Source organism: Phyllostomus hastatus, unplaced genomic scaffold (assembly GCF_019186645.2).
Source record: "Phyllostomus hastatus isolate PE091 unplaced genomic scaffold, TTU_PhHast_1.1 phas_contig_137, whole genome shotgun sequence".
In the NCBI taxonomy this organism is placed as follows: Eukaryota; Metazoa; Chordata; class Mammalia; order Chiroptera; family Phyllostomidae; genus Phyllostomus; species Phyllostomus hastatus.
This window is the reverse complement of record NW_025333583.1, coordinates 15402348-15428499: the sequence shown is the minus strand read 5'-3', so window position 1 is coordinate 15428499 and position 26152 is coordinate 15402348. Positions and strand designations below refer to the sequence as shown.

Here is a 26152-nt window from a genome sequence, read left to right as displayed (position 1 = left end):
TAAGAAGCTAAGTATCATAATCTGGCTTGGAATTTAGGATCATCTGGGTAAATGAGCCTCAACGTCCTCATTTAAAAATTAGGGGTAATAAGAGCTGCCTCTCACTATTATGAGTATTATTTTGATTATCCAGTATTTGGTATTTACAAAAGTGCTTTGAAATTTGTAAGGTATACTTTTATTCTATCATTATTCTTTCAAAAATTCAAATAGCATTCAAAAACACATTTAAAAAGATAATATGAGAAACATAGTATAGGAAAATGGGGGAAAGGACTTAAGTGATCCAATGAGGCCAAGGTCAAGTTGAGGAAAAAAAAAAAGCATCTCACCCTATTCTGAATAATTGACAGTGGGGGATTATTGGTATGACTTCAAACTACCAAGCTAGTAATGAAAATAGAGGAGACAGCACAATCAGGTACAAGTTTTACTGCAAGTATAATATTAAAACACCCTCATTTTCTAAGGCAAGAAATAGACATTTTTTTTTGGTATTAAGAACTAAGACAAATTTTCTCATAAAAATACATGATATTATAGATAATGTCTAACAGAACTGAATGGCTTTCAATAAACACATTTGCAACTCACAGTGCTCCTCAATATTAGCTGAGGGGGTGCCGCTGACACACAATGGAATAAGTGACTTTCTACACAGTCCACGATCACGTGATGCAGGTCACAGTGTCCCACTGTGTGTCCACCTGGATTTCAGAGCGAACTCACTACACAGAAGAATGAGTGGTCTGCATACCACTCAAGAAATCTCCGTACCCTGATGTGTATGCCTTAGTGATTACACGGGTTAAAAAAGTAGTTTTTGACACATTCGTACTAAGAATTAGGAAGAACAAATCAGGAAAACCCATATTTTACCCTTGCATTGACAGCAGTGCATGCTCCAAAGGAATGTACCAGGTTATGAGCCTTAAAAAAAGGAGGCACTCGCCATTTTGAGCATTATTATAATTCATAAATATTCTAAGCGCTCTAGAAACTAACTCTATTGTGATTGCTAACAATTATGGATAGAAGGATACTTTAGGAGAACTTTCCTATGCTTAATTCTCGGTTTTGTTTTCCACCTGTGAATGTAGGGTCAGAGCCAATTCGCAGAGCAGGAAAAAGTGGCACTTCGACACCCACTACCCCTGGGTCGACCGCCATCACTCCTGGCACCCCACCGAGCTACTCTTCCCGCACGCCAGGCACTCCTGGGACCCCGAGCTATCCCAGGACCCCTCACACCCCAGGAACCCCCAAGTCTGCCATCTTGGTGCCCGGTGAGAAGAAAGTCGCCATCATACGTACTCCTCCAAAATCTCCTGCTACTCCTAAGCAGCTTCGGCTTATTAACCAACCACTGCCAGACCTGAAGAATGTCAAATCCAAAATTGGATCAACAGACAACATCAAATACCAGCCTAAAGGGGGGCAGGTAAGAATCGTATGAATGCATATTTGCTCCCAGGTATAAAATCCCATATTATATTGTAAGCTAACAGTTGTTACAAAAAAAAGAGAGGTGGAGTCGCTGGGTATGATTTGTTGCCAAGAGTTGTGGACTTTATCCGAGAAAGCCAGCTTATACAATATAATGAGAATCACATGACATGCTTGTTTTTTCTGGTTATTATTGGATATAAATTGATTGGACCACATAGGAGAGTCTCTCCTTTGGTTTCTTAACAGATTGTTTCTAAATGTCACTCTATTGCCTTGTAGATTTTAACTTAAGAGATTAAAAGTGCATTTCTGATATAAATTTGAGCGTTCTATTTTAGATGTGACTATATTTTAGTGATTCCACTTTTATCTCCTTCCTTCCTCCCCAGGGATTTTCCATGACATCTCTTATCATTTGCTCATGTTCCCTCCCAAATCAGAGCATGCTCACCAAGGTTCTTCTCTGGCTGCTCTTGCCTAAACGTTGCAAAGAGCGGTATTCATGTTGATTATAAATAGTTCTTGTGGTTCTGGTGAATAAAATTGTTGTATTAAAACCCTAGTTGAGATTAATTGTACTGGACAGAGTTATTAGTAAAGCTCTACCTATTAGCTCGTAACTCCAGCTCCGGCACAAACATTCACATCTTGCCAACCAGGGATCTCTGAGTTTGGCCTGACCCGAATCTTGCTGGCACACTGTGTGTTTGGTCATGGCAATTAGCCTGGATGGAGATAATAAAAATATAAATTAATGTTTCTCTTGTGCTATTGACCTTCCCATTGGATAGTTTGACTTATCTTGTCATTGAAGAGATAAAACATCCATTCTTGAGAGAAAGAAGAAAGGAAGTAATAGTTTCTTTGTACAGGAGCAAACTTGTAATGCCCTTTCAATATGCCAAGGAACCTTTCCTTTTAGCCTCAGTATTCTTTCCTGCCGCTCTTTCTCTCATCTCTGACATTTCTGGTGTCCCTCCTTCGTGCGAAGACAGTGTGTTCTCAGGCAGGTCTAGAGGAAAGATTTCATGGAAATGGGAAGCTTGCTCTTTCCTTTTGCAACAGAATTCTTTGCTGAGATTCTGTTCAGTAGTGCCCAAGAAGTTAAGAACAATCAACCAAAATTAAGGAAGGAGTACTCAATGTGTCCTTTTCAAAACAACTATAACATTCTATAATATTATAGTCATAGAAGATGCTTTATCATATAAAGATATTATTTAAAAAATGAGTACAGGAAATTTTTTTTAAGAAAAAAAAATGCTACCAAAGTTAGGCCTACAAATTCCAAAAGAAACTCTTACTCTTCTTGCATCCATCAGAGTTTTGCACATCTAAGAGAAGGAAATATTTTGCACTTTTTGGAAATATTCAAATGTCATATTACTTTTATATTTACATATAAATAATTTTAAAGTAGAATGAAATCAAGTTGTACCAATTTAAAAATTTATCATTTTAGCTTTTGGTAAGACCCCTTAAAATAAAATAACATTATGTATATTTAAAATCAATTATCTTTATAAATATCACCATGTGCTACTACTATTCTCCTCAACTAAATGTGAGGTTTACTTCTTATATTCTGAAAATATTGATACTTAAAAGAATCTGTTTCTTCTTAAGGTAACAAGAAAATATAGATTATTTTCAAGATATTTTATCAAAACTAAAAATTTAATAGAAAGGGAATAATTATTCGTGTAGTTTGACATAGAAATTGTATACTGTATGATTTTATTCAAAGTATTCCTCAAGGTAGGGAGACAAAAAAGAATGGTGTTAGCCTTACCTTTGCTGGAATCACTAAAGTTAAACCAATCTGAAAAATATGAAAACATTTATTTTTGTCTTTCTTCTTCTTTATCATATCTGGTTATGAATATTGCTATGTCTAATTTTAATTGACCTCCAGTATACTTGGTAATTCATAAAATCAATATAAAGATGTCTTATCTTTTGAGCTGAACTAAAACTACCCTAGAGATTATGGTAATTAAGGACTAGTAAAGCTGTAGGACACGAAAAATACAGAAAAAACAAAAATAGTTTCAAAATCAGCGTCATTTGGAGAAAATCTCTACTTTCATAAGGGAAATGTTAACGTACTGCACAATTATCCTATCTCAGCTTCAGATAACTTGGAAAACATCTGTAACAGTGGAGTCATGAAGTAACTTTTGTTGAATGAGTAAGAGGTATATCCTCACCAAGACAAGACACAGATGGAAGAAACATGCTTAACTTCTATTCCATCATAGATAGTATCAGTGGATTTAAATGGGAGGAGGAAGTCAATTGGGAAATTGAGATGCATTTCAGTTGAAACTGACTTCGTAGGACGGTCCTTGTAGATGTGCAGATGAGAAATCTGCCCATTTCTCTCAGTATACTCTGCACCACTGTAGCACAGGCTGCGTTCTCTCTTGTTGATGTCACCGCAATAGTTGTTAACTGGTCTCCCTGCACCTCTGATACGCACTACATATTGTAGCCAGTCTTTCTCACCACGTGCATACTTAAGCATTCCATTGAGCAGTTATTTCATGTAAATCTTACCTTACCCACTAGACCATAAGCTCCATAAAATCAGGGATGAGGTCCATCTTCTTCTCCAGGTCCAGTACACAGTAGGTGTTCAATAAAAGTTTGTTGAAAGTTGAGTGAATGTAGTATACCATTTGTTTGGTGAGATACATTCTTTCTAGTGACTACTGAATAAATGTGAATGCCCGATGCCATTACAGTTGTTACCCAAAGAAACTTCCCATGTTTGAACCACAGGATGTAAGAGCTGAGTTCTTGGTTCCCCTTTTCTACTAAATTATTGTGTGACCTTAGATACTGACCTCTCTGGTTCTCTGATTTTTTAATTTGTAGAACAGAAGCAAAAAAATGATACTGTCTTTGTATATAGTGCTGCCTCATTTAAATAGACCATAAGGTGATTTTTAGATCTCAGATCTGTGGTTTGCCTTAGAGTAGGATAGTAATTAGCATTATAGCTAATCAAAAAATATCATTTAGTCATTTTAATAGACTCCACAGTAAGTATATGTCCCATAAATGGCAAGCCAAAGTTCAGAAAAACAGCACAACTTGTGGAATGGAAGAGGAGTGTGATTTTGGAAGATGGATACTCAGAGAGAGAAGAATAAGGAAATGAAATGGGTAAAACATAGAGTGCAATCTTTTAATATTATTATAAAATCTTCAGCATTCTCCTGACTGTTTAGGCCTTTAATATACTAATTTGAATGAGTCGCTTTCAACTTTATATTCATGGAAAAGATGAAATTAATTCTGGAGGCAACTAATAAATTATAGTATAACGGGCTTTTTTTCTCATATAAAATTATCATGGTCAACACCGTGATGATCTACTCATGTGCAGTTAAATTTATAAAATTATATGTTTTATAAACTAAAAGAGAAGGATTGAAGCTTATTTAGATTTTCACATTCATATGTGTATTTTTCATCACACATTTACTAAGACTCCACTGTGTACTGTCCATAAAAAGCATAATGAGACAATATGATCAGTCTGGGCAATACAGAGTGGTGTTCTTATTTTCTTGTCCCCCTTAGTATCTTGCTCTTACTTAATTTTCTTTCCAAGCCATTTATTTTCATCTCCTTAGGGCCACAAATAAGTGCTAAGTAAAAGGAATAATAAAATACCCCATGAGCTTTAAAATACTGTCAGTCAACCCAGCTTGAAAAAAATAGGTGTTTTCTGAAATAAATATATTGACAAAGGGTTTTTTAGCATCAAAGTCAACATTATCTCAATACGAAAGCCCACTGAAATCATGGACCCTGTCTTTATGCAGTAGAACGTGTATACTGTAATTCAAGTGACTTGTGTAGGGTAACAAAAAGTTTTGGAGGTAGGCTTCATAAATACTGATTATTCAAAACTATGAAACAATTACTGCATTGGGTTCACAAAATTGAAAACCATAGAGTCCTTTTTTGCTTGCTGTTCATTTACAAGCCAAGCAACAACATGCGGGCAGCCTTAAACCTCAGGTTATTTTCAAACAGCTCAACAAGTGCTTTAAAGTTACTTCCTTGAACAGCTTCATTCCCCATTCCATAACATTTCTTAAAAATTTAAACTAGAGGAAAAAATGTAACATTGAGAAGTTATAGCAAGTGAACTTATCTGTTAAATTTTTTTGAATTACGAGGACTATTGTGTCCATAACTTTCCTCACAACGTCCATTGAGAAACGGTTTAAAAAGTTGAACCAACGGGTCTAATGACTGAACTCAATGTTGATGCCACAAAAAAGTTTTTTCCAAATTTTTCAGTACTTACCCCAAAGTTTTTTATTGTGGTTCTACTTTCTGTGTCTTGTAAAACAGCCTGCATGGGAAAAGTTGGCCCCAACTGATCCTTCTCTAGAGTTCTAGGGAATTGTTTTTTTTTTTTTTGACATAAACTATTTTTTTCTATTTGTGTATTTGACCACATGTATTGTTTATATTTGATATACTTAGTTTTTAAAAAGTTGTCACTTAGTGTATGCAGGGTTAATTAAGATTCAGAATGTACCCTAAAATGTGTATATTTTTATGTATTTTTACGAGAGCACAGGGTTGTTAACAGATGAGTCTTTGAAAAATGTCATCTGTTCCAGGGAACTTGCTTCCTTCAGGAGTATCTGATGGAGTCATATTTTTCTTTTAACATGTGATACCCCAGGACTCTACAGAGGCTGGATAGTTTTTATTAAAATTTAGTGCTGTGGGGTGGGAAATACTTTTGAGAGAGACAAAAAAAAGTGTTGGTATAATGCAAGGACAAAGGAAGACTTCATGGTAATAAGCATTCCTGAGAAATGATGCAAGCCCAAAGGAAAAGCTTAATCCCCGGTAAAGCCGAGGGGAAGTCAGTTGAGTGTCATTGTTCACTACCCTTAAAAAATATTCTTTCAAAGACCGCCTTGGGTGGAAGAAGAAAGAAATGATGTTGCAGTTGAGGGCCGTACCTAGAGGAGGCCTGAAGACCCTAGTGCTGCATGTTGAGATTGCCGAGGACAGAACCCAAAGTTTCAGACCCCCAATTATACTCCATATCACACTGTCTTGAGATGACATGTGGGTCTTTTGTTAAAAAAAAAAAAAAAAAAGCAGCATCAGAGTGTTAAATTAAAAAAAAAAACAGCAAGATCCTATTGCTTAAGAAATTCAAGTTGACGTTGAGATTAATGTCCCTGGTCTACAATATAAATTGTTTTACTGAAAACTGTAAGTTAGGATTGTATTTTTTTTTCATTTTACCTGTTCTGTATTTAATCTTTAGTAAGAGATTAATTCTTGCTTACAGTAATATCCTGCATTTTTCCCTCCTGTCCTTTCTTAGAATAATCCCATGTGGGGGAAAAACTACTTCCTCTGAAGGCGCAGTTAAACCTGTATGCAAAGAGAGTACAGAGGCCAATCATTTCTGTTGAATCATCATGATAAAAACCCAACGAGAGTCTCCCCAGGACTATCCAGAAAGTAATTTCCATGTTCTTCCCTAGCATGGTGGTGTAATAGATAGAATTAGTAAAAAATAAGATACAATGATTCTGATTAATTATTCAATTACATTAACCTAATTTTTATAACTCTTCATGCTTATATGACTCTTTATGTGAATGAAAATTCAACTATGTACGCAAACAAGTCACCACTATTTGCCCATGATACTGAAATCCCTTTTTGCCAGCCTTCCACTGTGGTGGGAGGGATGGGCTAAGCCTTGAAGGATGGTCTGTTATAGACTTACCTAGCAAGAGATAGCAACATTACGAAGGCCCTTAAAGTATGAGCTGTAAGACAGCCTGGCCCAAAATGTAAAGTGTTAAGAGAGGACTCAAAAATCTGTGTTGAGGAGAACCCTGGCTGCCTAGCTAAGGAATGTTGATGCACTTAATAGGAAATAGGGGATTGGGGAGAATTTTGAATAAGGCAGAGCTTTAGGAAGCTTCGCAGGAACATTTCACTTCCAGTGAGTTATGCAGGAGAAAAGATTATCACTCTTTCCATCACCTTTTTTGCATTAATATTGCAAGTACAACTTTTGATGAAAGAAATGGACAAAGATTAAAATGTGTTCTAGAGTAATTTGGGCTAATGATTATTCAAATATTTTTTCTTCCATATCATGAATATGGAAAATTAATTTGCCAAATACAAGTTTGGTATATTTGTAGATAGTCTCTAAGATTTTAAAATATTTTTCTGTTGACACAGACTTTTAGGAAAACAAAAAGTTTAATGAAAAATTTCCAAAGAAAAGTAATTTTATTTAGATCCATCAATACAACAGAGATAGTTAAAATTCAACTTATTTAAAAAGAAAAAACTAATTTAGATAAAACTTTATCCTTCCCAGCAGCCATCTTTTTTTTCCTATTTTATGGTGTGGTTTGTGAGAACTGCTGGTATTTGTGGACTTAACTCTCTAAGTGTTAATTATTGTAAATGATCCTAGAGATCTTTGGGATGAAGTATTTTATAATTTTTCAAAGGCATAAATGCACATCACACAGACGAGGTGAGTGCTCGGGCGCTAGAGGGTAAATCACAACGATCATGAAGCATCCACTGCCCAATGGGGTTTTGTTTTGTCTATTCAACCGTCAGGCGAGATGGTGAATGTCACACTTGGCCTCACTTTAGAGTCTAAAGTTTAGACACAAGCAATATACTGTGACGTTATTGCAAGCATGGAGATATGTCGAGAGTGTGCCGTTAATGCACGTCAGAGGTCTGCTTTGCTTGCAGACTGAGCAGACCTCTCTCTCTCGGCTGAGAGAGTCCACCGCTGATGAGGCCAGCTGGTTGTCTCACTAGGAAGTCTATGACTCGAGAAAATCTGTGAAAAATGAACAGGAGTCAACCTGTAAGCTTTAGGATTGTAAATTTGAATTACCTCTAAATTATGCTAGCAATGTGTATGACCCCTTTGGGTTTCAGTGATTTGTTTTGGAAATCATAAAAATTGTCAAAAAGTTGATTAAATGTTAGAGTCAGATTCACGCAACTGAATTTGGAATTTCCATTTTTGCAACAAGTGAATCACATTTAACATTTGGTGGCTCATTTGTAATGAGCCACTTGATTGGTATCCTACTGATCCCTAATTTAAAATTCAAAAATGCAGTTAGAGACCCTGTATATCCCTGAGTATGAGGGAAAAAAACGGCTTAGATGAATTCTATTTCATTGCCAAAATAATTCGTTCTTCGTGGATAAAAATTGTAAGTATTACTATTAGAAATAATAAATCAAAACTATTTTCTTTTTAAAATTAATTTACGTGGTTTGAAATGTAAAGGCTTTTGTTGACTTAAAGGTATGTGCATCTCAGTTTATATGAAATTCCTGGAATGAGTCTACACTTACTGTTAGATAGAAACTGTGTGATACATTCCCCGCCCTTTTATAAAACTGGAATGGTTCTTATGCCCTAAAGAGGGGCCCAATCATCACGTCTTCTGAATTCAGATTTTGACAAGAGGCTCTTCCCTTGGGGTGTCAATGAGAGTTGTCAACGACGTTTCCCTATAAGGGACAGCGATCTTGTCAATGTTAGTTAGCCAGGCACTGCCGTTTTTTGTCTGGTTAAAAATAGTCAGGGTTCATGTCCTCTTGAATCAGTATCCTTTTCTAAAACACCAAGAGATGTGATACTATTCAGGGGCATGACTGAATATCTGGGACCATTTTATTTAATTTTTTTAAAATAAGAAGATAAATTGTCCCCCAAAGCATTGAAAACATGATTTCTCTTTCGCTATTGGGGGAGAGGAAGAAATTAGTCATTTTAGACAAAGTAAAACCAACCATCAAACAACAACAAATGTAAACCTTTCTTTCTAACTTTACTTATCTGCCCTTCAAGACATGCAGAATTCAAAAGACACGTGAAAGAAGTTACAAGAGTTATTACTTTGCACATTACATTACACCAGAGTAATATTTGTCCAGATCTGGATTTGCTATTGTCTTCCAGATGAATACTGGACTTTCCGAAAATAGAAATAAAACACCTAACCTCAAATCTGTCGGACCAACTGAGGTCTGGACTACATGACGAGCATGAGTCAGCTGACTGAAGTTCTTTGGTTTTCTCCCCTTTAAAAATGGAAAGAAGGCTTCCACACCCACATCTAAGGGTAATGGCTGTTGATGAGCAGCTGTCAGAGCGAGGCCTTCTGATAGGCCACTGAGCCACACCTACAGGGGAATCATATGCCCTTTCCACAGAGGAGGCCCAGAGACTCCTTGTTGACCCTCTTAGGAAACCAGGGGCTTCCTTCCCTGCAGAAATGAGGACCCTCACCTGTAGCATTCACTAGACCATGCTATATTTAAGTCAAGTGCACAAGATGATCCACAATGGTAATGACTGACACTGTCGGGGGTAAGGTGGGGCAGATAGGGCACTGGTGTATCCTTCAGGATCCTGGCCTGGACTACACTGAACTTTTGGGCCTTCCACAGAGCGAACGTGAGTCCCCGTGTTGCCCACAGTATTGGGAGCCTCCTCCTTACAGATGACCCAGGTTTTATTTTCCTATTCCTCTAATTGCTTCCAGATTACAGGCTGCCTAAGGCTCTGGAGCATTTGGCCCTTGGGAGTGCAGGACAAGAGAGGGTCGTTTTTATATGCTAGATCTGCTCTTCAATTCCAGTGTTAGTTTGTTCTCTTAAATGAGTGTGTAGGTGGAAGGGAGTGTGGAGCCTCTTCTGGTTCTCTGTACCCAGCATGTTGAAACAAAAATGCACAGTGAAGTTACCTCCAATTCCTTTTAGGTTAGGATTTTAAACAAGAAGATCGATTTTAGCAAGGTTCAGTCCAGATGTGGTTCCAAGGATAACATCAAACATTCTGCCGGGGGCGGAAATGTAAGTAGAAGCTTCCGGTGGAAAGCCGCCCTGGTTGTGCGGAGCCATCTGCACAGCCAGCACCCTGTCTCCTCTCCTGCCTCCTTCCCCACACACTGCCCCTTCTCATTGCTGCGCCACGTGTCCCCTTCACCTGGGAGCTTGTCAGCCTTGCGTCTTTGGTGATGGGTTTTCCACCCTTCCCTCTAAGGTCATCAGCGAACATCTTGCTTTCAGTTGAATAAGCAGACCTTAATGGGGTGCACCATGGTTTTCAGGGAGATGGAAAACCCACATCACTTGCCAATTGTGTTTGCTGGCCTGTGGCCACAAGGTATTTCCTCATGCTGTCTCTGTTCCCCTGCAAAAGTCACCTGGGCACACACTTTTCCAGCTCCACTTGAGTTACTTCTGAGGCAAAGACTGATCTAGTTGAAAACACCCAGTGCGTAATGTCAGTCTTTTGTGCTTCATTACTCATGAGAGTTAGATATTACTTGGAACAACACAAAACTGCTGAAGCATGGTTCATCTGTAATTCAAAGTGAGAGGATTCAAGTTCCCAGTGTATGTGGCTTAATGGCATTTTTCCTATCTCTTAAACTGAGTGGAAAGAATATCCTATGAGAGAAAGGGAAAGATGAATGCATGTCTCTCAGATGTAGTTGAGGCAGAGTTGAAACAGGTAAACTCAAGCCAGATCCTGTCACCTGAACTTCAGGCTCTGGTCATCTGGGACCCCAGTAATTGAAAGTACCAAGACCAAAATTCTCACCTGTCTAATAATTCTTGGCTCCTTGCTGCTCAACTGGGCATAGATGGAATGAATCAGTGAAAGGAGAGATGAGCAAGTGACTTCTACCAGGAATTGTCACTTGATGTTCAAAGTAGAACTACCAAGCATAAACATGTCACTGCCATGGGAAATCCATAGCAAGGTTTGCTGGGCTTCTCCAGGAGCACTGGGCTAAGCCTCAGCACCAGTGTTTCCATGGACACGGTGGCCTTCCTCCCTGTTGCCCTGACTGTGAGTGCTCACCACCTGGTACTCTGACAGAAAGCGGCAGTCCTAGCAAATAACTTGAGGGGATCAGAAGGCAGACCTAGCTACCGCCACTGCAGGTGCTGCTGGTCAAAACACCTAAGAGGAAAAGGGTAAATTGAGATAACTCACAAACTTGAAACAAGTAAGGGAGCTTCCAGCCCTCAAAACAAGAGTCTTCGACTTCCCTCTAGAGAAGAATCACTTATTCAAGTATGCAGATTCCCTGGCCCCAGTTCCCCAGTGTCCAATTCAGTAATTCCCATGTACTTCTGATGCAAATGGACAGTGACCCACACTTGGAGAAGCACTGTTTTAAACATTGAGAGAGGAGAGAATTTCAATGATACACAAAAATAAAATAAATGTTGCTATCAATGAATAGTTTGGTACACAAGAAAAATTCCATCTGACTAAGGCATGACAATAATGTTTTAGAAAAGCATGTTTACAGCTTTCTTCTTCTTAGAGCAATGTTGTTCTTCTTGCATCAATGAGCAGTGTTGGCCACCTTTGTGTAAAACTCACCTTGGAAAGAATGATTTATCTCTTCTTCACTTGGCTCTTTGCTTAGAGAAAGGTTTAACATGGTGTGGCTTCGTTCTTGCCTTATTAATCCAGGTCTTTCTATCTGCTTGTGGCATGATCTGTTTTCTAATAAAATCTTCTATTCTAGGCTTTTCTTTCACTTGGGTCCTTCTTTTCAACCAAACAAGTGGAAGGGCATGTGGGAGAGTATGTTTTCTTGTGTGTGTTTGTACTTCAGTTTGGGTTCCTGGATATATGGTAGTGTGTTGAGTGTGGATATGTTTCTAGATTTTATGTGTGTGCTTAGGGAGTTTGCGCATGTCTATACTATTTTAAGCATATTTTATGTGATTTGCACAGGTACAGATTGTTACTAAGAAGATAGACCTAAGTCACGTGACATCCAAATGTGGCTCTCTGAAGAACATCCGCCACAGGCCAGGTAAGTAAATACATCTTAGTCATGTGAGAAATATTAAATTGGATTCAAGAAATTGACAAGCAGAGTTTTTGTTGTTGCAGAGTACCTAATTAGAAGGACATTTCAAAATCCTGGTATTTCATGTTTTTATTGGGAGAAACCTAAGTTAGAAATTTGGGCTTCTTCATTTGGACAAGTTGCTAATGAAAGTGAAAGCAAATCTCTTAGGTGGAGATGGGTAAAGGAGTCTAATCCAGCTTTTTTTCCAGATCAAAGACATCGGCAGATGCTCATTTGTGCTCAGGGGCAGACTGAAGGACAACAAATACCTTTCCGGTGTAGACTCCTTGCATGCACAAGCTTGAGAGAGGCCGAAAGGCATGCGGAGATTGGGAGACCATGCTGACGGGTGGAATGTGGTGCTGTCTTCTATCAGCAGATCCTTGATTTTCAGACTAATTAGCAGTTGGGGGAATGTCATGGTCCAAACTCTGTCTTAATATTATTAGATCAAAGTCGATATCAGATAGGTCTTAGGACATCTGTACAAGAATGTGATCTCCTATTACTCCATCTACTAATTAAAATGGGATGTTCTTAAAGCTTATGAGTATTAAAAACTTAGCTCCTGACTCCTTTTTTACCTGTCAAACTACCAGTGTTGAAAATTTACAAATAGATCTATACCCATATATGCACACCCTTTCTAGCCTAGTGGTTCTTTATTCAAGTGACCTATAGTGCCATGAAGAGGAATAAAGAGCTTCATCTCAATGCAATTTGTTCCTTCTGGAAGAAGAGTCTAACTCTCCCAAGTTTTAGAAAGGATGCAGTAGCATACTTTTTAAAAATTGTTGCTCAAGTACAGTTGTCTCCATTTTTCTGCTGCCACTTTCTCCCACCCCACCCACCCCCACCTCCTCCTCCCACCATCAGTCCTGCCTGATGTTCAAGGAACACATGTTCCTTGACAACTGTGTTATTTTTAGAGTATTATATAGATAAAACACTTCTAATATTATAGGTTAGATTGAGTAGAAAAGTGTATTAATATGTAAGGCAATCCATATAATGGTACAAAAGGATGTAATTATCTTGTATAATATACGGAAAATGGTGCAGACTAGAAATTTTAAAAGATTTTTCCCCATCTATGGTCAGAGGTATAGCAGAGTTAATTAAGTTTGTGGTTTACAATGGTCTATCTACTGTAATAATTTTTGGGAAATAATCACCACAAATATAAGATTTAATTTTAGCAGATATTTAAAAGCCTTTCTCCTCTCATAGGTGGTGGGCGTGTGAAAATTGAGAGTGTAAAACTGGACTTCAAAGAAAAGGCCCAAGCTAAAGTTGGTTCGCTTGACAATGCTCACCACGTCCCTGGAGGTGGTAATGTCAAGGTAAGAAACAAGGTCATGAGCTGATCTTGTCTTTGTTTGTTTTTTTTCAATTGTTTTGTAATACCCCTCATCAATATGGGCCCCAGACTGAAGACCTGAATAATAATAGCAAGTAAGGATGGCAGAGTGCATGCAAGTGACATTCACATTAGCTCTGGGATAGAGAGAAACATCTAGGGGTCAGTGAAGATGTCTGAGTTAACAAGGACTGATGCTTGTCTTGAACAGATTGACAGCCAAAAGCTGAACTTCAGAGAGCATGCTAAGGCCCGTGTGGACCACGGGGCTGAGATCATCACGCAGTCCCCAGGCAGATCCAGCGTGGCTTCCCCCCGACGACTGAGCAACGTCTCCTCTTCCGGAAGCATCAACCTGCTCGAATCCCCTCAGCTTGCAACTCTGGCCGAGGACGTCACTGCTGCACTGGCTAAGCAGGGCTTGTGAATATTTCTCATTTAGCATTGAAGTAACAATATTTAGGCATGAGCTCTTGGCAGGAGTGGGCTCTGAGCAGGTGTTATGTTTATTCTTTACATACCATAAAATAAATAATGTCCTTCCCAAACTCTATTGTTACAATTTTATAAAAAAAAATGAATAGCATATGCAGAAATTGACTTGATTTCCATTTGCAACAGGAAGACACTGGCTTTACATACGTACAATTGGACGATTATTTTTGCTCTGCTCTGTTTTGCATGGAGTATTATCATTTGAAAAATTGCATTTTTACCTTTCATGTGCCTGAAGGCTATCCACTACATTCTGAAAGGCCTTGTTAAAATCCAAGCTGCTCATTTCACTATCCTGTCCGTGGGCGAAAAGGTCAAAGCTGCCCATTGTAACTTATTCCAGATTGAAGTCAACCAAGGAGTCTGATGGCAGGAAGGGAAGAGCATGTAAGAAATGAGTTGTTTTTTTTTAAGTGTTATTTTGTATAAATGGGAAGAAAGATTCAATTAAGTTATTAACATTTGGGACCTGGATGATTATATCAGAGTATAAGTCAATTCAGTAAATTATTTAACTAATTAAAAAATAGGAACGAAGCATTTGAGCTGCGGTTGAGGACGTGGTGTAAAACTGCTCTGGCGCTTTCCTTAGGACGGACTCGTGTCTGATTAGAATGTCAGTTGATCCGCTAGATTTGTGTCCACACTACCAGTTTCACACCCCCTTTCCATCTGTTTGATACAGTATTATAGATATAAATATATATATATATTTCTCTGTGGCCATTTGTGATACTTCCTCATATACTTGAATATTATACTTCCTTATTCACAGTATCTGTGTCTCCTGCACCCTTTGGTGTTGCAATTTTAGGTATGTGAAAGTAGATGTTAGCAGGGTTCTTTCCCTATTTAAAAAAAAATACATTAAAAAAGACAAAAAGTTTTAGCATGAAGTTGCCTTCTGTAACAACTCAAAGCTGTAACCCTGTTTTAGTGCCAGATACAAGTCTCTCCCATGATGCTAGAAAAATTTATTTTTCTTTGCTTTCACCAACATGGAGTTTGTGGGGGTGGGACCAGTTATACATAAAAGGGTTTACAGATTGTCAGTTTAAGATTATGGATTTAAATTATTTTGAATCATGGAATAGTTTGGGTTTTATTTCTGTAATCATCCATGAAAGACTTAACTAAGATTTCTTCTTTCTTTCTTTTTTTTTCATTTGCTAAAGTTGAAACTCACAATGGGAGTTTGGGACTGGTTGTCCCGTTCTTCCGAAAAAGTACCTGCTTACTACATTGTCCGAGAGAAGATATTTGGCTTCCTTCCCCAAAGTAAGATCCCTTGATCAGAAAGGAAAAATACAGTTCTTTGAGAAGCTATAGCTACAAAATATTTGAGAGACCGATATCAAGATCATTTTATATCAGTAGGTAATACTGTTTTGACTTTACATACAGTTAAGAAATCCCAAATCAATTAATTAAGTCCTCTCGCAAATCATTCATTTTAGACTCTTGAAGAAACAATGAAGTAGTCAATGGCATGAATGAGGCAATGCATTACCAGGCTAGGTGGACACTCTTGACTGTTTTATCTATTCCTTTTCTTGCTCAGGGCTGGTAAGGTTGGATTTGAACAGTTACAGGCAAATGATCTGGTAGGTATTAGATTCCTTTGAGCCAAATCAATTCCTGAATATAAAGGAAGAAATGACAAGCATGGACGAGGCAAAAAGGGAGTAACATCCAAGAAAGAATCCACAGGATGCAATGACAGAGACACGGTGACATTTTGTGATGCATTGAATATTGGAACCAATGTAACTTCCACAAAAGAAACTGTAGGAGCAAATATGCACCATTCATTCTCAACTAAGAGGTCTTACATGGGCAAACATGTCAGAAATCTTTTATAAATCGGTTACTTTACACAACAGTCAGAAGGAGAAAAACTGCTGAGTAGAGCTGCGGTTGTGTTTATGTTCTGCCTAATAATTGCTGTGAGGTTTGATTTGACCAATTTGGGTATTTTATCCATCAGCTTCCCTTGAAATGCACCAGAAAATAAGAGAAGAAAGAATAGTTCTATAGAGACTTATGGTATTTCTTACATGTTTGGTAGTGTTAGATAGTGATTGAGGTTCTAGAGAAAGAAGTTAACAGCTGATTAGAACAGTTTTAACAGGTGAAACACGTATTTTTTTCAACTTGGGTTAAGTTTTTTATAAGTTAAGAATAAGTAAACATACTCTGCATATTACAATTCAGTTTCTTAATAAAACATGCCCAAAATAAAGATATCAAGCATGGAATTATTAGATTTGGCATTAAAACAAATGTTTATTTCAAACCACAGCAAAATTATAATGAATAAATCTCTCTCTTTGTATGGAAATATGATTCTCTATAAAGTTAGGAGCAACAACAACCTGATAACTTGTACTGAGGAAAGAGAGAGACACACAGGATAAATGTCTTTTTATGGGAACAAGTGGTGGAGCCCATCTTGCCTTCGCTCTCAAGACTAACGACACAAATTAAGCTTTTTGAACACCACTCTTGTGGGGACATCCATACGCTGATCTAGAAATTAAAGCTTCATAGTTATAATTCTAGATCTATTAATGCCAGTTTCTCTCTGGCTTTAGCCTTTGAGAACCTGTTTAAGAATATATAAGTAATCCAGAGCTATGAAGAGTTAAAAGGCCAGCTTCTTCAATGAACTCACCCTCTCTGGGTCGCCTGCAACCAAGAATTGGATACCTTACAACGATGCAGGAAAGATCCGAGCTTATGCTGAGTTTCAAAGGCCATGTTCACTTAGGAACCAACTCTCTCTGGATTCTCCTGCTGAGTTCCAGCAGGATGATGGGCTGAAATCCCACCCCCAAGTGAGACACCTGTGTGACACCAGCTAGGTATGGCTGAAGAAGGGTAAAGAGAGAACTTTGTTAAATGGAAGACTGTACCGGTGGGAGCTGGCCTTCTCCAGATGCTCGTTTAGTCATACAGTAGGAAATGGGACCCTCCACCAAATATAGTAACATCACGTCAGTATCATTAAATAATCTCAATGTGGCTGATTCTGACATAGGTACAATGATAGTTTTTCTCATATTGTTCATGCTACAAAAGGGTGGCAAATAAACAATTCATGGTCTTAGTAGCCAAGAAAAAAGAAAAACACCTAGATTCATGGCTTGGAAAAGCAAATGCTAGGCATTCCTTCAAAAAACAGACATGCTCAAGTCAGCATTGATGTTTCTTCATTTAGGCCTAGGATTCTTAGCCTCCTTGTGTAGGTTGAGACCAAGTCCCTCTGCAGGAAAAAGGTTATTTTCAAATTCAAAAAATGTCAATCATTAAAATCTACTTCAACTTTAGCAAAAAGAAAAAAAAAATCAACAAAAAGTATACTCTGTATGCTGGGATTCCAAGGTTCCAACACTCCACTCCAAATCTGTGGGGGGTTTCTTTCTTCTGATAATTCTAGAGCCTGTTACCATAGAAAGGCATTTCTTCAATGGCTGGTTGTAGTTAGTTCATGTTTTTCAATCAAAATTTGCAAATGTATTTGTTGCTGTATAGTGATTGTTTTGCAAAATAAAATTGCTTGTCATCTGATTGATGGTTTCAGATTGTTTCTTCTTCTCTGGGGAAAATTTACTTATTTACATATATATGTAAATATATAAATTTTTACATATTTACACCATCCCTTGTTTGTATAGAAATGCAGTATATATACTGCTCAATCCAACCAAAGAAAATTGTAAAGAAAGGGCCACAGTTATCTGCTGAATTCCTGCTGTGTGTCAGTCTCTAGCACTACTGTATTGGCAGAAGGTTATCTGTTGCAAGTGACAAAAACTCAAATTGGCTAAACATAAAGACAAATTTATTGACTCAAGTAACCAACCAGGCAGAAATATCTGCCTCAGGCATGGTTGGATCCAGGCACTCAAAAGATGTTATTAAGAATCTTTATTTTCCTAACTCTGGATCTAAGCTCTCAAAAGATGTCATTAAGAATCTTTCTTTTTCCAAACCTTAGATCTGCTTTCTCTGTGTTGGTTTCATGCTCAGGCAGACCCCCTTTAATGATGGTCACTGGAAGCTCCAACTTTCACAACCTGAAAGGAAGCCTCTTTCCAAGGAGCACTAATTAAAGCCCAGTCTAAAAATCACCGAGTTACTTGGGCCACCTGCTCACTTGTGCTCATTGGCCAGGCTTGAGTCACATGTCCAAGTCTATTGCAGCTAGTTGAACTACGGGAAAGAATTGTGGAGAAGAAATGTTCCCTTCAAAGGAAAGTCAGTCTGCCACTGCCAGAAGAGGGAAATGGAGGCTGTGTAGGTCAGAAAGACAGACATCCTCTACATCCATACACCAAATTCTCCGTATTCATCCTTAAGGGGTTTTTTTGCTGCTGATTGTGCTAAGGCTTCACCTGGGAGCTTGTTAAAAAGGCAAAATTTCAAGCCACAATCCAGGCCAATTTACAACATCCCCCACAGGGGATTCATCTGCACATTAAAGTTTGAGAAACACTCACCTCATCACTTCTCTCTAATGTGCTGAAGGGGAAAGAACTCAGTTGCAGCCCAACAGGTAAGAATTATTCCTCAGACTGCTTGACTAGAATGCTGCAGTTAACATAGGGATACATATATCTTTAAGAAAAAATGTCTTCAATTTTTCTTGTGTGTAGATATCCAGAAGAGGGATTACTGGGTCATATAGTAGCTCTGTGCTTAATTTTCAAGGAACCTCCATACCATTTTCCATAGTGATGGCAGCAATTTGCATTCCCACCAGCCATGTCTGAGGTTCCCCTTCTTCACATCTTCTCCATCTTGAGAACAGCCATTCTAGTGATGTGTGAGGTGGTGTCTCATTGTGTTTTCGATTTGCATTTCACAGCTCGCAATGTCGAGCACTTTTTCATGTATCTGTTGGCCATCTGTACATCTTTTGTTCTAGTCCTCTGCTGATTTTACTTAGATCATTTTGGTTTTTTGTTGTCGAATGATGTAAGTTCTTGATTTATTTCAGACATTAGCCCCTTATTGGAGATGTCATATACAAATATGTTCTCCATTCCATTGGTTGTGTACTTGTTTTGTTGGTGGCGTCTTTTGGTGTGCAGAAGCTTTTTAGTTTGATGTAGTCTCATTCCTTTCTTTTTGTTTTACTGCCCTTGCCTTTGGAGTCAAGTTCACAAAGGCCTCTCTGAGACCAAGATTCTTAAATTTAGTGCCTATGTTTTCTTCTATTTATCTTATTGTTTCAGGTCTTATATTTGAGTATTTAATCCATTTTGAGTTAGTTTTTCTGTGTAGTGTCTGGAGTAGTTATTTAAAAAAAAGGACATGCTGTGAGAGACGTTGCCAAGTCTGATATCAAAAAGGGTTCAGTGGCCAAGTAGTGGAACTTGTGACTGGAGAAAAAACATCCTTTGGTATTGGAGGTTTTCCAGACCCCATACGATTCTATCCTGGCTGAAACCAGCTTCTGCCGATGTTGTCATAACCTTCTATTCAGTCTTCCTTAGCTGATACAGCAGATTTGCTATAATCTGGCCACAATCACTAGAGTTTCTTTTTAATAATTTTTGAAAGCTAACATCCATGTTGTCCTTCATGGAAGATTTTTAACCACAATGGATGAAGATATTGATTCACCTGGTAGCATGAGTCACAATGAAAGTCTTATTTCCTTTTTCCTTCACTAACAAGTTAAAGAAGAATTTACTTGCCTTGAGAACAAGTAGCTCAGATATAATGTAGGATGACAAAATCACCCTCTGTGTAGCTTATGGGGTGGAGTGGGAATGTGGCACTTGTAGAACTGTGACCAAAGGACACAGTCCAGCAACCTATACTGTTTTTAAAATACTGTCCTTGACTAGATTTTCCTGAGTATGTTGAAGAAGCATTATAGACACACTCCTAAAAGCTCTCTTTTTTCTTTCCTTTCTGTCACAAATATACCACAACTTCCACTCCTCCTCCAAATGCCATTAAAATCTCCTGCCGCAGTCCTGGATGAGATAATAGACTGTGGCCTCCAGATGTGCTTTGTTTGGCATGACAGTGTTTTCAAAATCAAGGAATTTAACACCCAGAAATATGCACACACATAAAAACACAATAATATGCATACACATAAACACACTCCCACACACATACAACACCAGATTTGGATGTTTGAAAAGTTAAAAGATGTGGCAGCCCTGCTCCTGCATCCCCCCATGATTACAACTGGTTGGAGCTGACCCATGGGCTCCCAAGAGATGGGCTTGCTCCCTCTGCTTGGCCACAGTGCCCACCCTGTAATTACTCCCTGCCCATTTTATTCACTTTCACTTTTTACTATAGGCATCAGCCTGTACAGAGTTAGAGTTTATAACCTCTGGCTTAGACCCACTTGTTTTGTTTTTCTTTATTTCTTCTTCATTCTGTGAAACAAACCCACCCAAAAAGAAGCTTCCAAACCTAGAGTGGGGGAGGGAAAAGGTTAGGGTGGGTAGGTGAGGTCTATTAAATCTCTTGTCATATCACATCAATGTTTCTCTCTTACATTGATGTTTCTCTCTCTCTCCCTCTCCCTCCCTCGTCCCCTCCCCATTCCTCTCTCTCTAAAATCAATACACATATCCTCAGCCAAAGCTTTAAAAAAAAATAATGGGCAGAGTCAGAATTTGAACCCAAGCAGTCCAAGATGCCTCGTCTGTCTAATGGATTAAGTTTGATCAAATTAAATATTCTAAGTCATTTTCATGGCAGCCATTAATAAAGACACTAAGTATATAAAAATCTCAGCATTACAAAGACTAGAAAAATGTATTTCTGTTAATTCAGAAAATGATAAAAAAGAATTATCAATCATAAACTATCACTTATGTAAAAAGGCACTCTTTTTTTGTAGATGCAGGTCATTCAATGACAAGTAATTAAATAGGAAGTCATTGGAACAAATTGTATGCTGTTCTCAAGTCATGGCTCATAGAGAGGCATCATTTAACAAGTAACATATGTCATGCAAAGATGAGTCAATTTCTAAAAATCATTAGTGAATTTATAAATTAGGAAAATTGGATGAACTATTTATGCTATAACAAACCTCATTTGACAAGTAATTTCATGATTCATATTATTTACAGAATAAAAGCAGTTTTTCTAATATATGTGGTAACATGATAATATACCAGTTGTTAAGTATTTTCACATCATAGTGATTCCAGAACCATGCAGCTTTCTTAAAAGCTGTTTTTCTTAATCTATTATGATACCAATAACTGAGTTAAATTTCTTGTTATCATAAATCTATTTTCCTTATGAAACAAGGATTTACAATTCACATCGTAAATATGAGACTACCTTAGATGTGGGATACACACTTCAGATAGTCTTAGCTGATTTTTAATATCAATAAACAAAAACATAAGTATTTCCATTCTCATTGGAAAACGAAGACACAAGTAGATACCTTTTACTCAACCATTTTTCTGCTTCAACTGTAAAAAAAATCAGAAAGCACTCATTATATAGACCCCAGAGTACCAATACTTTGTCTTTTCCTGTGTAATCAATGTGTTGAACAAGCATAACATATAAATTGTGATCAAAACACAAATTTACTTTCATCTCTCACAGTATCTTTAAAAATTATGGAAGAAATCTTTCCATGCCTCAAGCTGAAGACATGGGCAAATTTGTGACTTTTTAGTCATCCTCAGATAATAAAATGCTGGTGTTAAAAAGAATCTCAATTATTTAAAAAAGAGTCTCAATTCAGAAATTAAAATGTCCAGCCTATGGAACAGTCAGAACTATGATGCTTTTGGCTAGAGTGGTCTCATAATGTTTGTACCTTCTTAAATAGAAAATGAGTAAATGCACAAACATTTGTTGAGTGCTACAAGCTCATGTGCTCCAGTGCCCTCAAGGCATTCGAGAGTCAAGTGAAGGAGACAGAGCATGTACAACACAGTACAGCCCAGGACAAGCAATGATAAGTGGTAGAAACCCAAGTTCACATGAAAACCTATAGGACAAAGGGAGTCCAAGAAATAAGACTTTCACTGTGACTCATGCTGCCAGATGACAAAGGGGTGGAAGAGGATTTCTTAAGCAAAGGCCCAAAGACATGAATAAAGGACACAGTCTGAGAACATGAAATTAATTGCTGTATGTGGAACATAGGTGTGTCAGAAGAAATATGTCCAGTGGGAAAAAAGCTTGGGGACAGATTTTGGGTCTTTTATCATGTTCTTAAGTTTGGATCCTATTATGTGGGCTAAGCAGTCACTAAAGGTCTTTCAGAAGAAAGGACATGATTAGTTCTGAATCTTAGAAGAGTAATTTTAGCAACAATGTGGAGATTGAACTGGAGAGAAGCCACTAGAACTGGTGAAATCAGGGAGAGTTGACTACAACCTGAGCCGGGAGAGTGGCAGCAAAGGGCTGGAGAAAGGAAGATGCTTAAGACACTTTGAAATAAAAGGGACAAAACTTGAAAAACATAGGATGTGAACTGTTTAATACAGAAGTAGAAACGTGAGGTTTGTAACTTGGGCAAACAAGCAGTTGATAATGCCATTAATGAAGATGAAGTATGCAGGTGAGAAAGATGAGGTGTCAGTGAAGTATCCATGCGGAAATACCATAAACTTGTTAATTCACATCTGGACCTTAGAAGTGGAATCATGACCAAAGACGGATATATCAGTGTCTCCCCAGGTCTGAGTGGTCTCAAGCCAGAGGGAGTAAATAAGATCAAGAGGACTGGCTTGCCCCAATTATCTGGAGCCCAACCATATTGATCAATTATGAACAATGCTCTCACCATTCATCCCAAGACATGGTTCCCTCTGAGTTCAGGCGTTATTTACTCATTAAGATTAATCTAGTCGACAATGAATGCAATGTTGGTGACCACCCCAGATCTATGACCTTCTTGTACTGGATTCCTGCAGATGTTGCTTGTTCTAGGGAAAGTTAGAGAAGCTGAGTTTCAAAACATCACAAGTCCATAAGGTGCAGATGGAAGCAGTCGCTCCTTACATCACTGCAGTTATTTTATACTCCACTCTTCTATGTCATTAGCAGTGCTGATTCATAAATGGTCCATTGCCTCTAAGATTCTTTCATCTCAAGTGGAAAGAGGGTCTTTTGTTTTCTAATTTTTAAATTAATTCTTGGCATTCACTAATTAGACACCAGGTATCTTGGTTCCATTTGTTTTGTTTAGGGATGAAACATCAAATGATCTAGGAATAACATTCTTAAAATCAAGTCAGCAAGGGCCAGTACAAAATCATTACTTTTACCATACTACCAGGATATTTGATATTTGTTCTCCTTTCCTCATTTTCCCAGGCTCATAATCTGAAACAGAGCTTTGAAAAATGCCTAACATATAAATGGCATTAGTCTTGAAGAATGGATGAACTGATGTAGGCTGGACTCACAAAGGGAGAAGAGTTAAAAAGACCAAATTAAACTTAGTGTAAGTCCTATATTTAAGAAGCAACCAGTGGGGGGAAAAAAGGAGTTGATCATAAAAATCAAGTACCAGCCATTTGAGGAATGGTAGTAAGAAAAATGTCACAGAAGCCACAGGGGTGGATGTGAAGGGATATTGCAAAGGGTTAAAATCCAGAGATCCTGCCCAGTGTGAGAAATGAGAAGCTGCTGAGTTTTAGGATAAATCATTCAGTGACTTTGCAGAACAATGATGGATGTTAACAATAGAATATGGGGGATCCAAGGCGGCTGCAGAGTAGTTGGAAGCTCTGCCAATTTGCTCCCAGGTCCGGACTGGTCTTGCAGTTAAACCACAGAGCAATCAACTTGAAAATCCAGAGGAGAATGAGTGAGAGCATGTGTGAGTGAGAGAGAGCCTGAGGACTGTGTGTGAGTGGGCACGGGCCTGCCCCCCTAACAGGGCACTCCTGAGCAGGCAGCCTGGGATCTTCTAGCAGAACAACTGCCACCTCCACTGCTCAACCCAGCACTTCCAGCTGCACAGATTCAGGGCAGTTGTGGATTCGCTCAGGAGCCCCCAGCTTGGGGGGCGGAGAGAGACAGCCAGGGAGGTGCTGACTGCAGAAACAGTGCAGTGGGAGCAGGCCCACCTGAGGCCGAGAATCAAGGGAGAGAGCAGGAGAGCACCCTGCCACTGCCCCGTGTTACAGTATCCCTGCGAGACTCTTCGCAGTGCCAGCTGGGAGAGAGCCAGAGAGAAGTCTTATCCGAAACTGTTGGAGGCTCTGGCAAGCTGTGGCCAGCCCTGACTGAGAGAGACTTTGTGATTTTGGGGGAGGGGGACGCATGGAGAACATGCACCCCAGGGCTTGGGGCTACAGAGTGGGGACCACACAAAAACTCTTTCAAAAGAGGAGCTGAGGCAAGACTTGAGACTTGGCAGGGACCCGGAGATTGTGTGTGTGTGTGTGTGTGTGTGTGTGTGTGTGTGTGTGTGTGTGCATGCACAGTGTGCACACGTGTGCAGAGGAGCTCTGACAATAAAGAACTTAGAGGGATAGAGTCACACTGAAGGGACTGTGGGACCCAACCCAGCATGGCTGGCATGCAGGGGACTGTATAGAGGGTACAGTTCAGCCAAGTTTCCTGAAAGAGAGCAACAAGCTGGGGCTAGACGTCCAAGAGCTGAATGCCTGAGATTCGCTGCATCCAGACAGGTCCCCTCACAGCCAGGCAAGGCCGACCCCCACCTGCAGGATTATAGGCTGTACAGATCGGTGAGGCCAGGCTCAGGAGTCTCCTGCTGGGCGCATTTCCCCAGAGAAAAGAAGAAAAAGCATTTTACCAGACACTACAAGCTATACTGTTCCTCAGACCCTAATCGCTGAAACCAGCAGAGCAGAGAGATTAGAGACAGATGCAACAACCCACCCCGCCTTAGCACCTAGACATAACTGCTGTCTGCACCAGGCAGCAAAGAGTGGCCCCTTGTACACAGATTGGCCTCTCACAGGAAACAGACAGCTAATTCACCGGAAGCCATACATTATTGGAAATAATCTGGGACAGACCAAGATGAGTGGTGAGACAGTAGGGAAACATTTCTGCCATCTTCCCTGAAGACTGAACAGTGACCCTGGGAGGACATAAGTTTCCCACCTTCTGTATCGCACCAGGGCCCCCTCCAGAGGTAGGTGGGGAAGGTCCTGGAAGACCTCTTGGGTCATTAAACAAATTGTTCCTGGGCCCTGGGCTGATGGAAAGCTGGCAGAGCAGAACAGTGGGGACCAGCCAAATCTGAAGGAGACAGACATAGACTGTGGATCACTTGCAGTATGGAACAGGCTGCCTAGGGCCAGCCTCGGACACCATCTGACATCACCAGGGGCAGATCCAGAAAGAGAAGATAGTGATAAACACTGGATCCTACTGACATGATTTCCACCATGGTTTTCTTCATTATTTAGTATACTTTCTCTCCTGCATAGCTTTTTAACCTTCACTTTTTCCTTCAAGTGTGGACCTATTATTTCACTAGTTTTTATATGTTACATCTCTTATTTTGCTCCTCCCTTCTCTTACTCCATTTTACCTTCTTCCTTCCTCATCTTATATTTGTTATCATTTTTTTCTCTTCCTATGACTTGTTTCTGTTCTACATGCTTACCATTTCTCCCCCACTCCACCCTCTCAAAACCATTTTTCTTGTCATTAGATACCTCACATTATGTTTCCCAGTCATAAAATACCCTTACTCTCTCTCCACCTTTGTCAGCCTTTGCTCATTTGTTGTTGATATGGTGGTTGTTGCTGCATTTCTTCAATTTTATTTCTAGATCTTAATTATTTTTGTATTTCAAATCTCATCTCTTGTACTCAATTTTGCCTTCTTCCTCCCGTTTCTTTTTTTTTCATTTAAATTTTTATTTTTGCCTGTCTTAGCCTGATCTTCAATCCTCACTCTTAT

The 26152-nt window shown here is 38.9% G+C and overlaps 1 protein-coding gene across 33 annotated transcripts in view; it reads left to right on the top strand.

The window, feature by feature from the left end:
- MAP2 (microtubule associated protein 2) overlaps positions 1 to 17817 on the top strand; it is a 256717-nt gene extending 238900 nt beyond the window's left edge. For 22 of the 33 annotated variants that reach the window (XM_045851902.1, XM_045852043.1, XM_045852061.1 and 19 more), the window contains 5 exons: positions 1101 to 1441; positions 10270 to 10362; positions 12272 to 12353; positions 13623 to 13735; positions 13964 to 17817. In XM_045851902.1, the coding sequence (XP_045707858.1) occupies positions 1101 to 1441; positions 10270 to 10362; positions 12272 to 12353; positions 13623 to 13735; positions 13964 to 14179 (845 nt within the window). In that variant the 3' untranslated portion in view covers positions 14180 to 17817. The remainder of the gene's footprint in view (positions 1 to 1100; positions 1442 to 10269; positions 10363 to 12271; positions 12354 to 13622; positions 13736 to 13963) is intronic. The other 11 variants (XM_045852078.1, XM_045852070.1, XM_045852051.1 and 8 more) reach the window with 1 other exon arrangement.
- The last annotated feature ends 8335 nt before the right edge of the window (positions 17818 to 26152 follow it).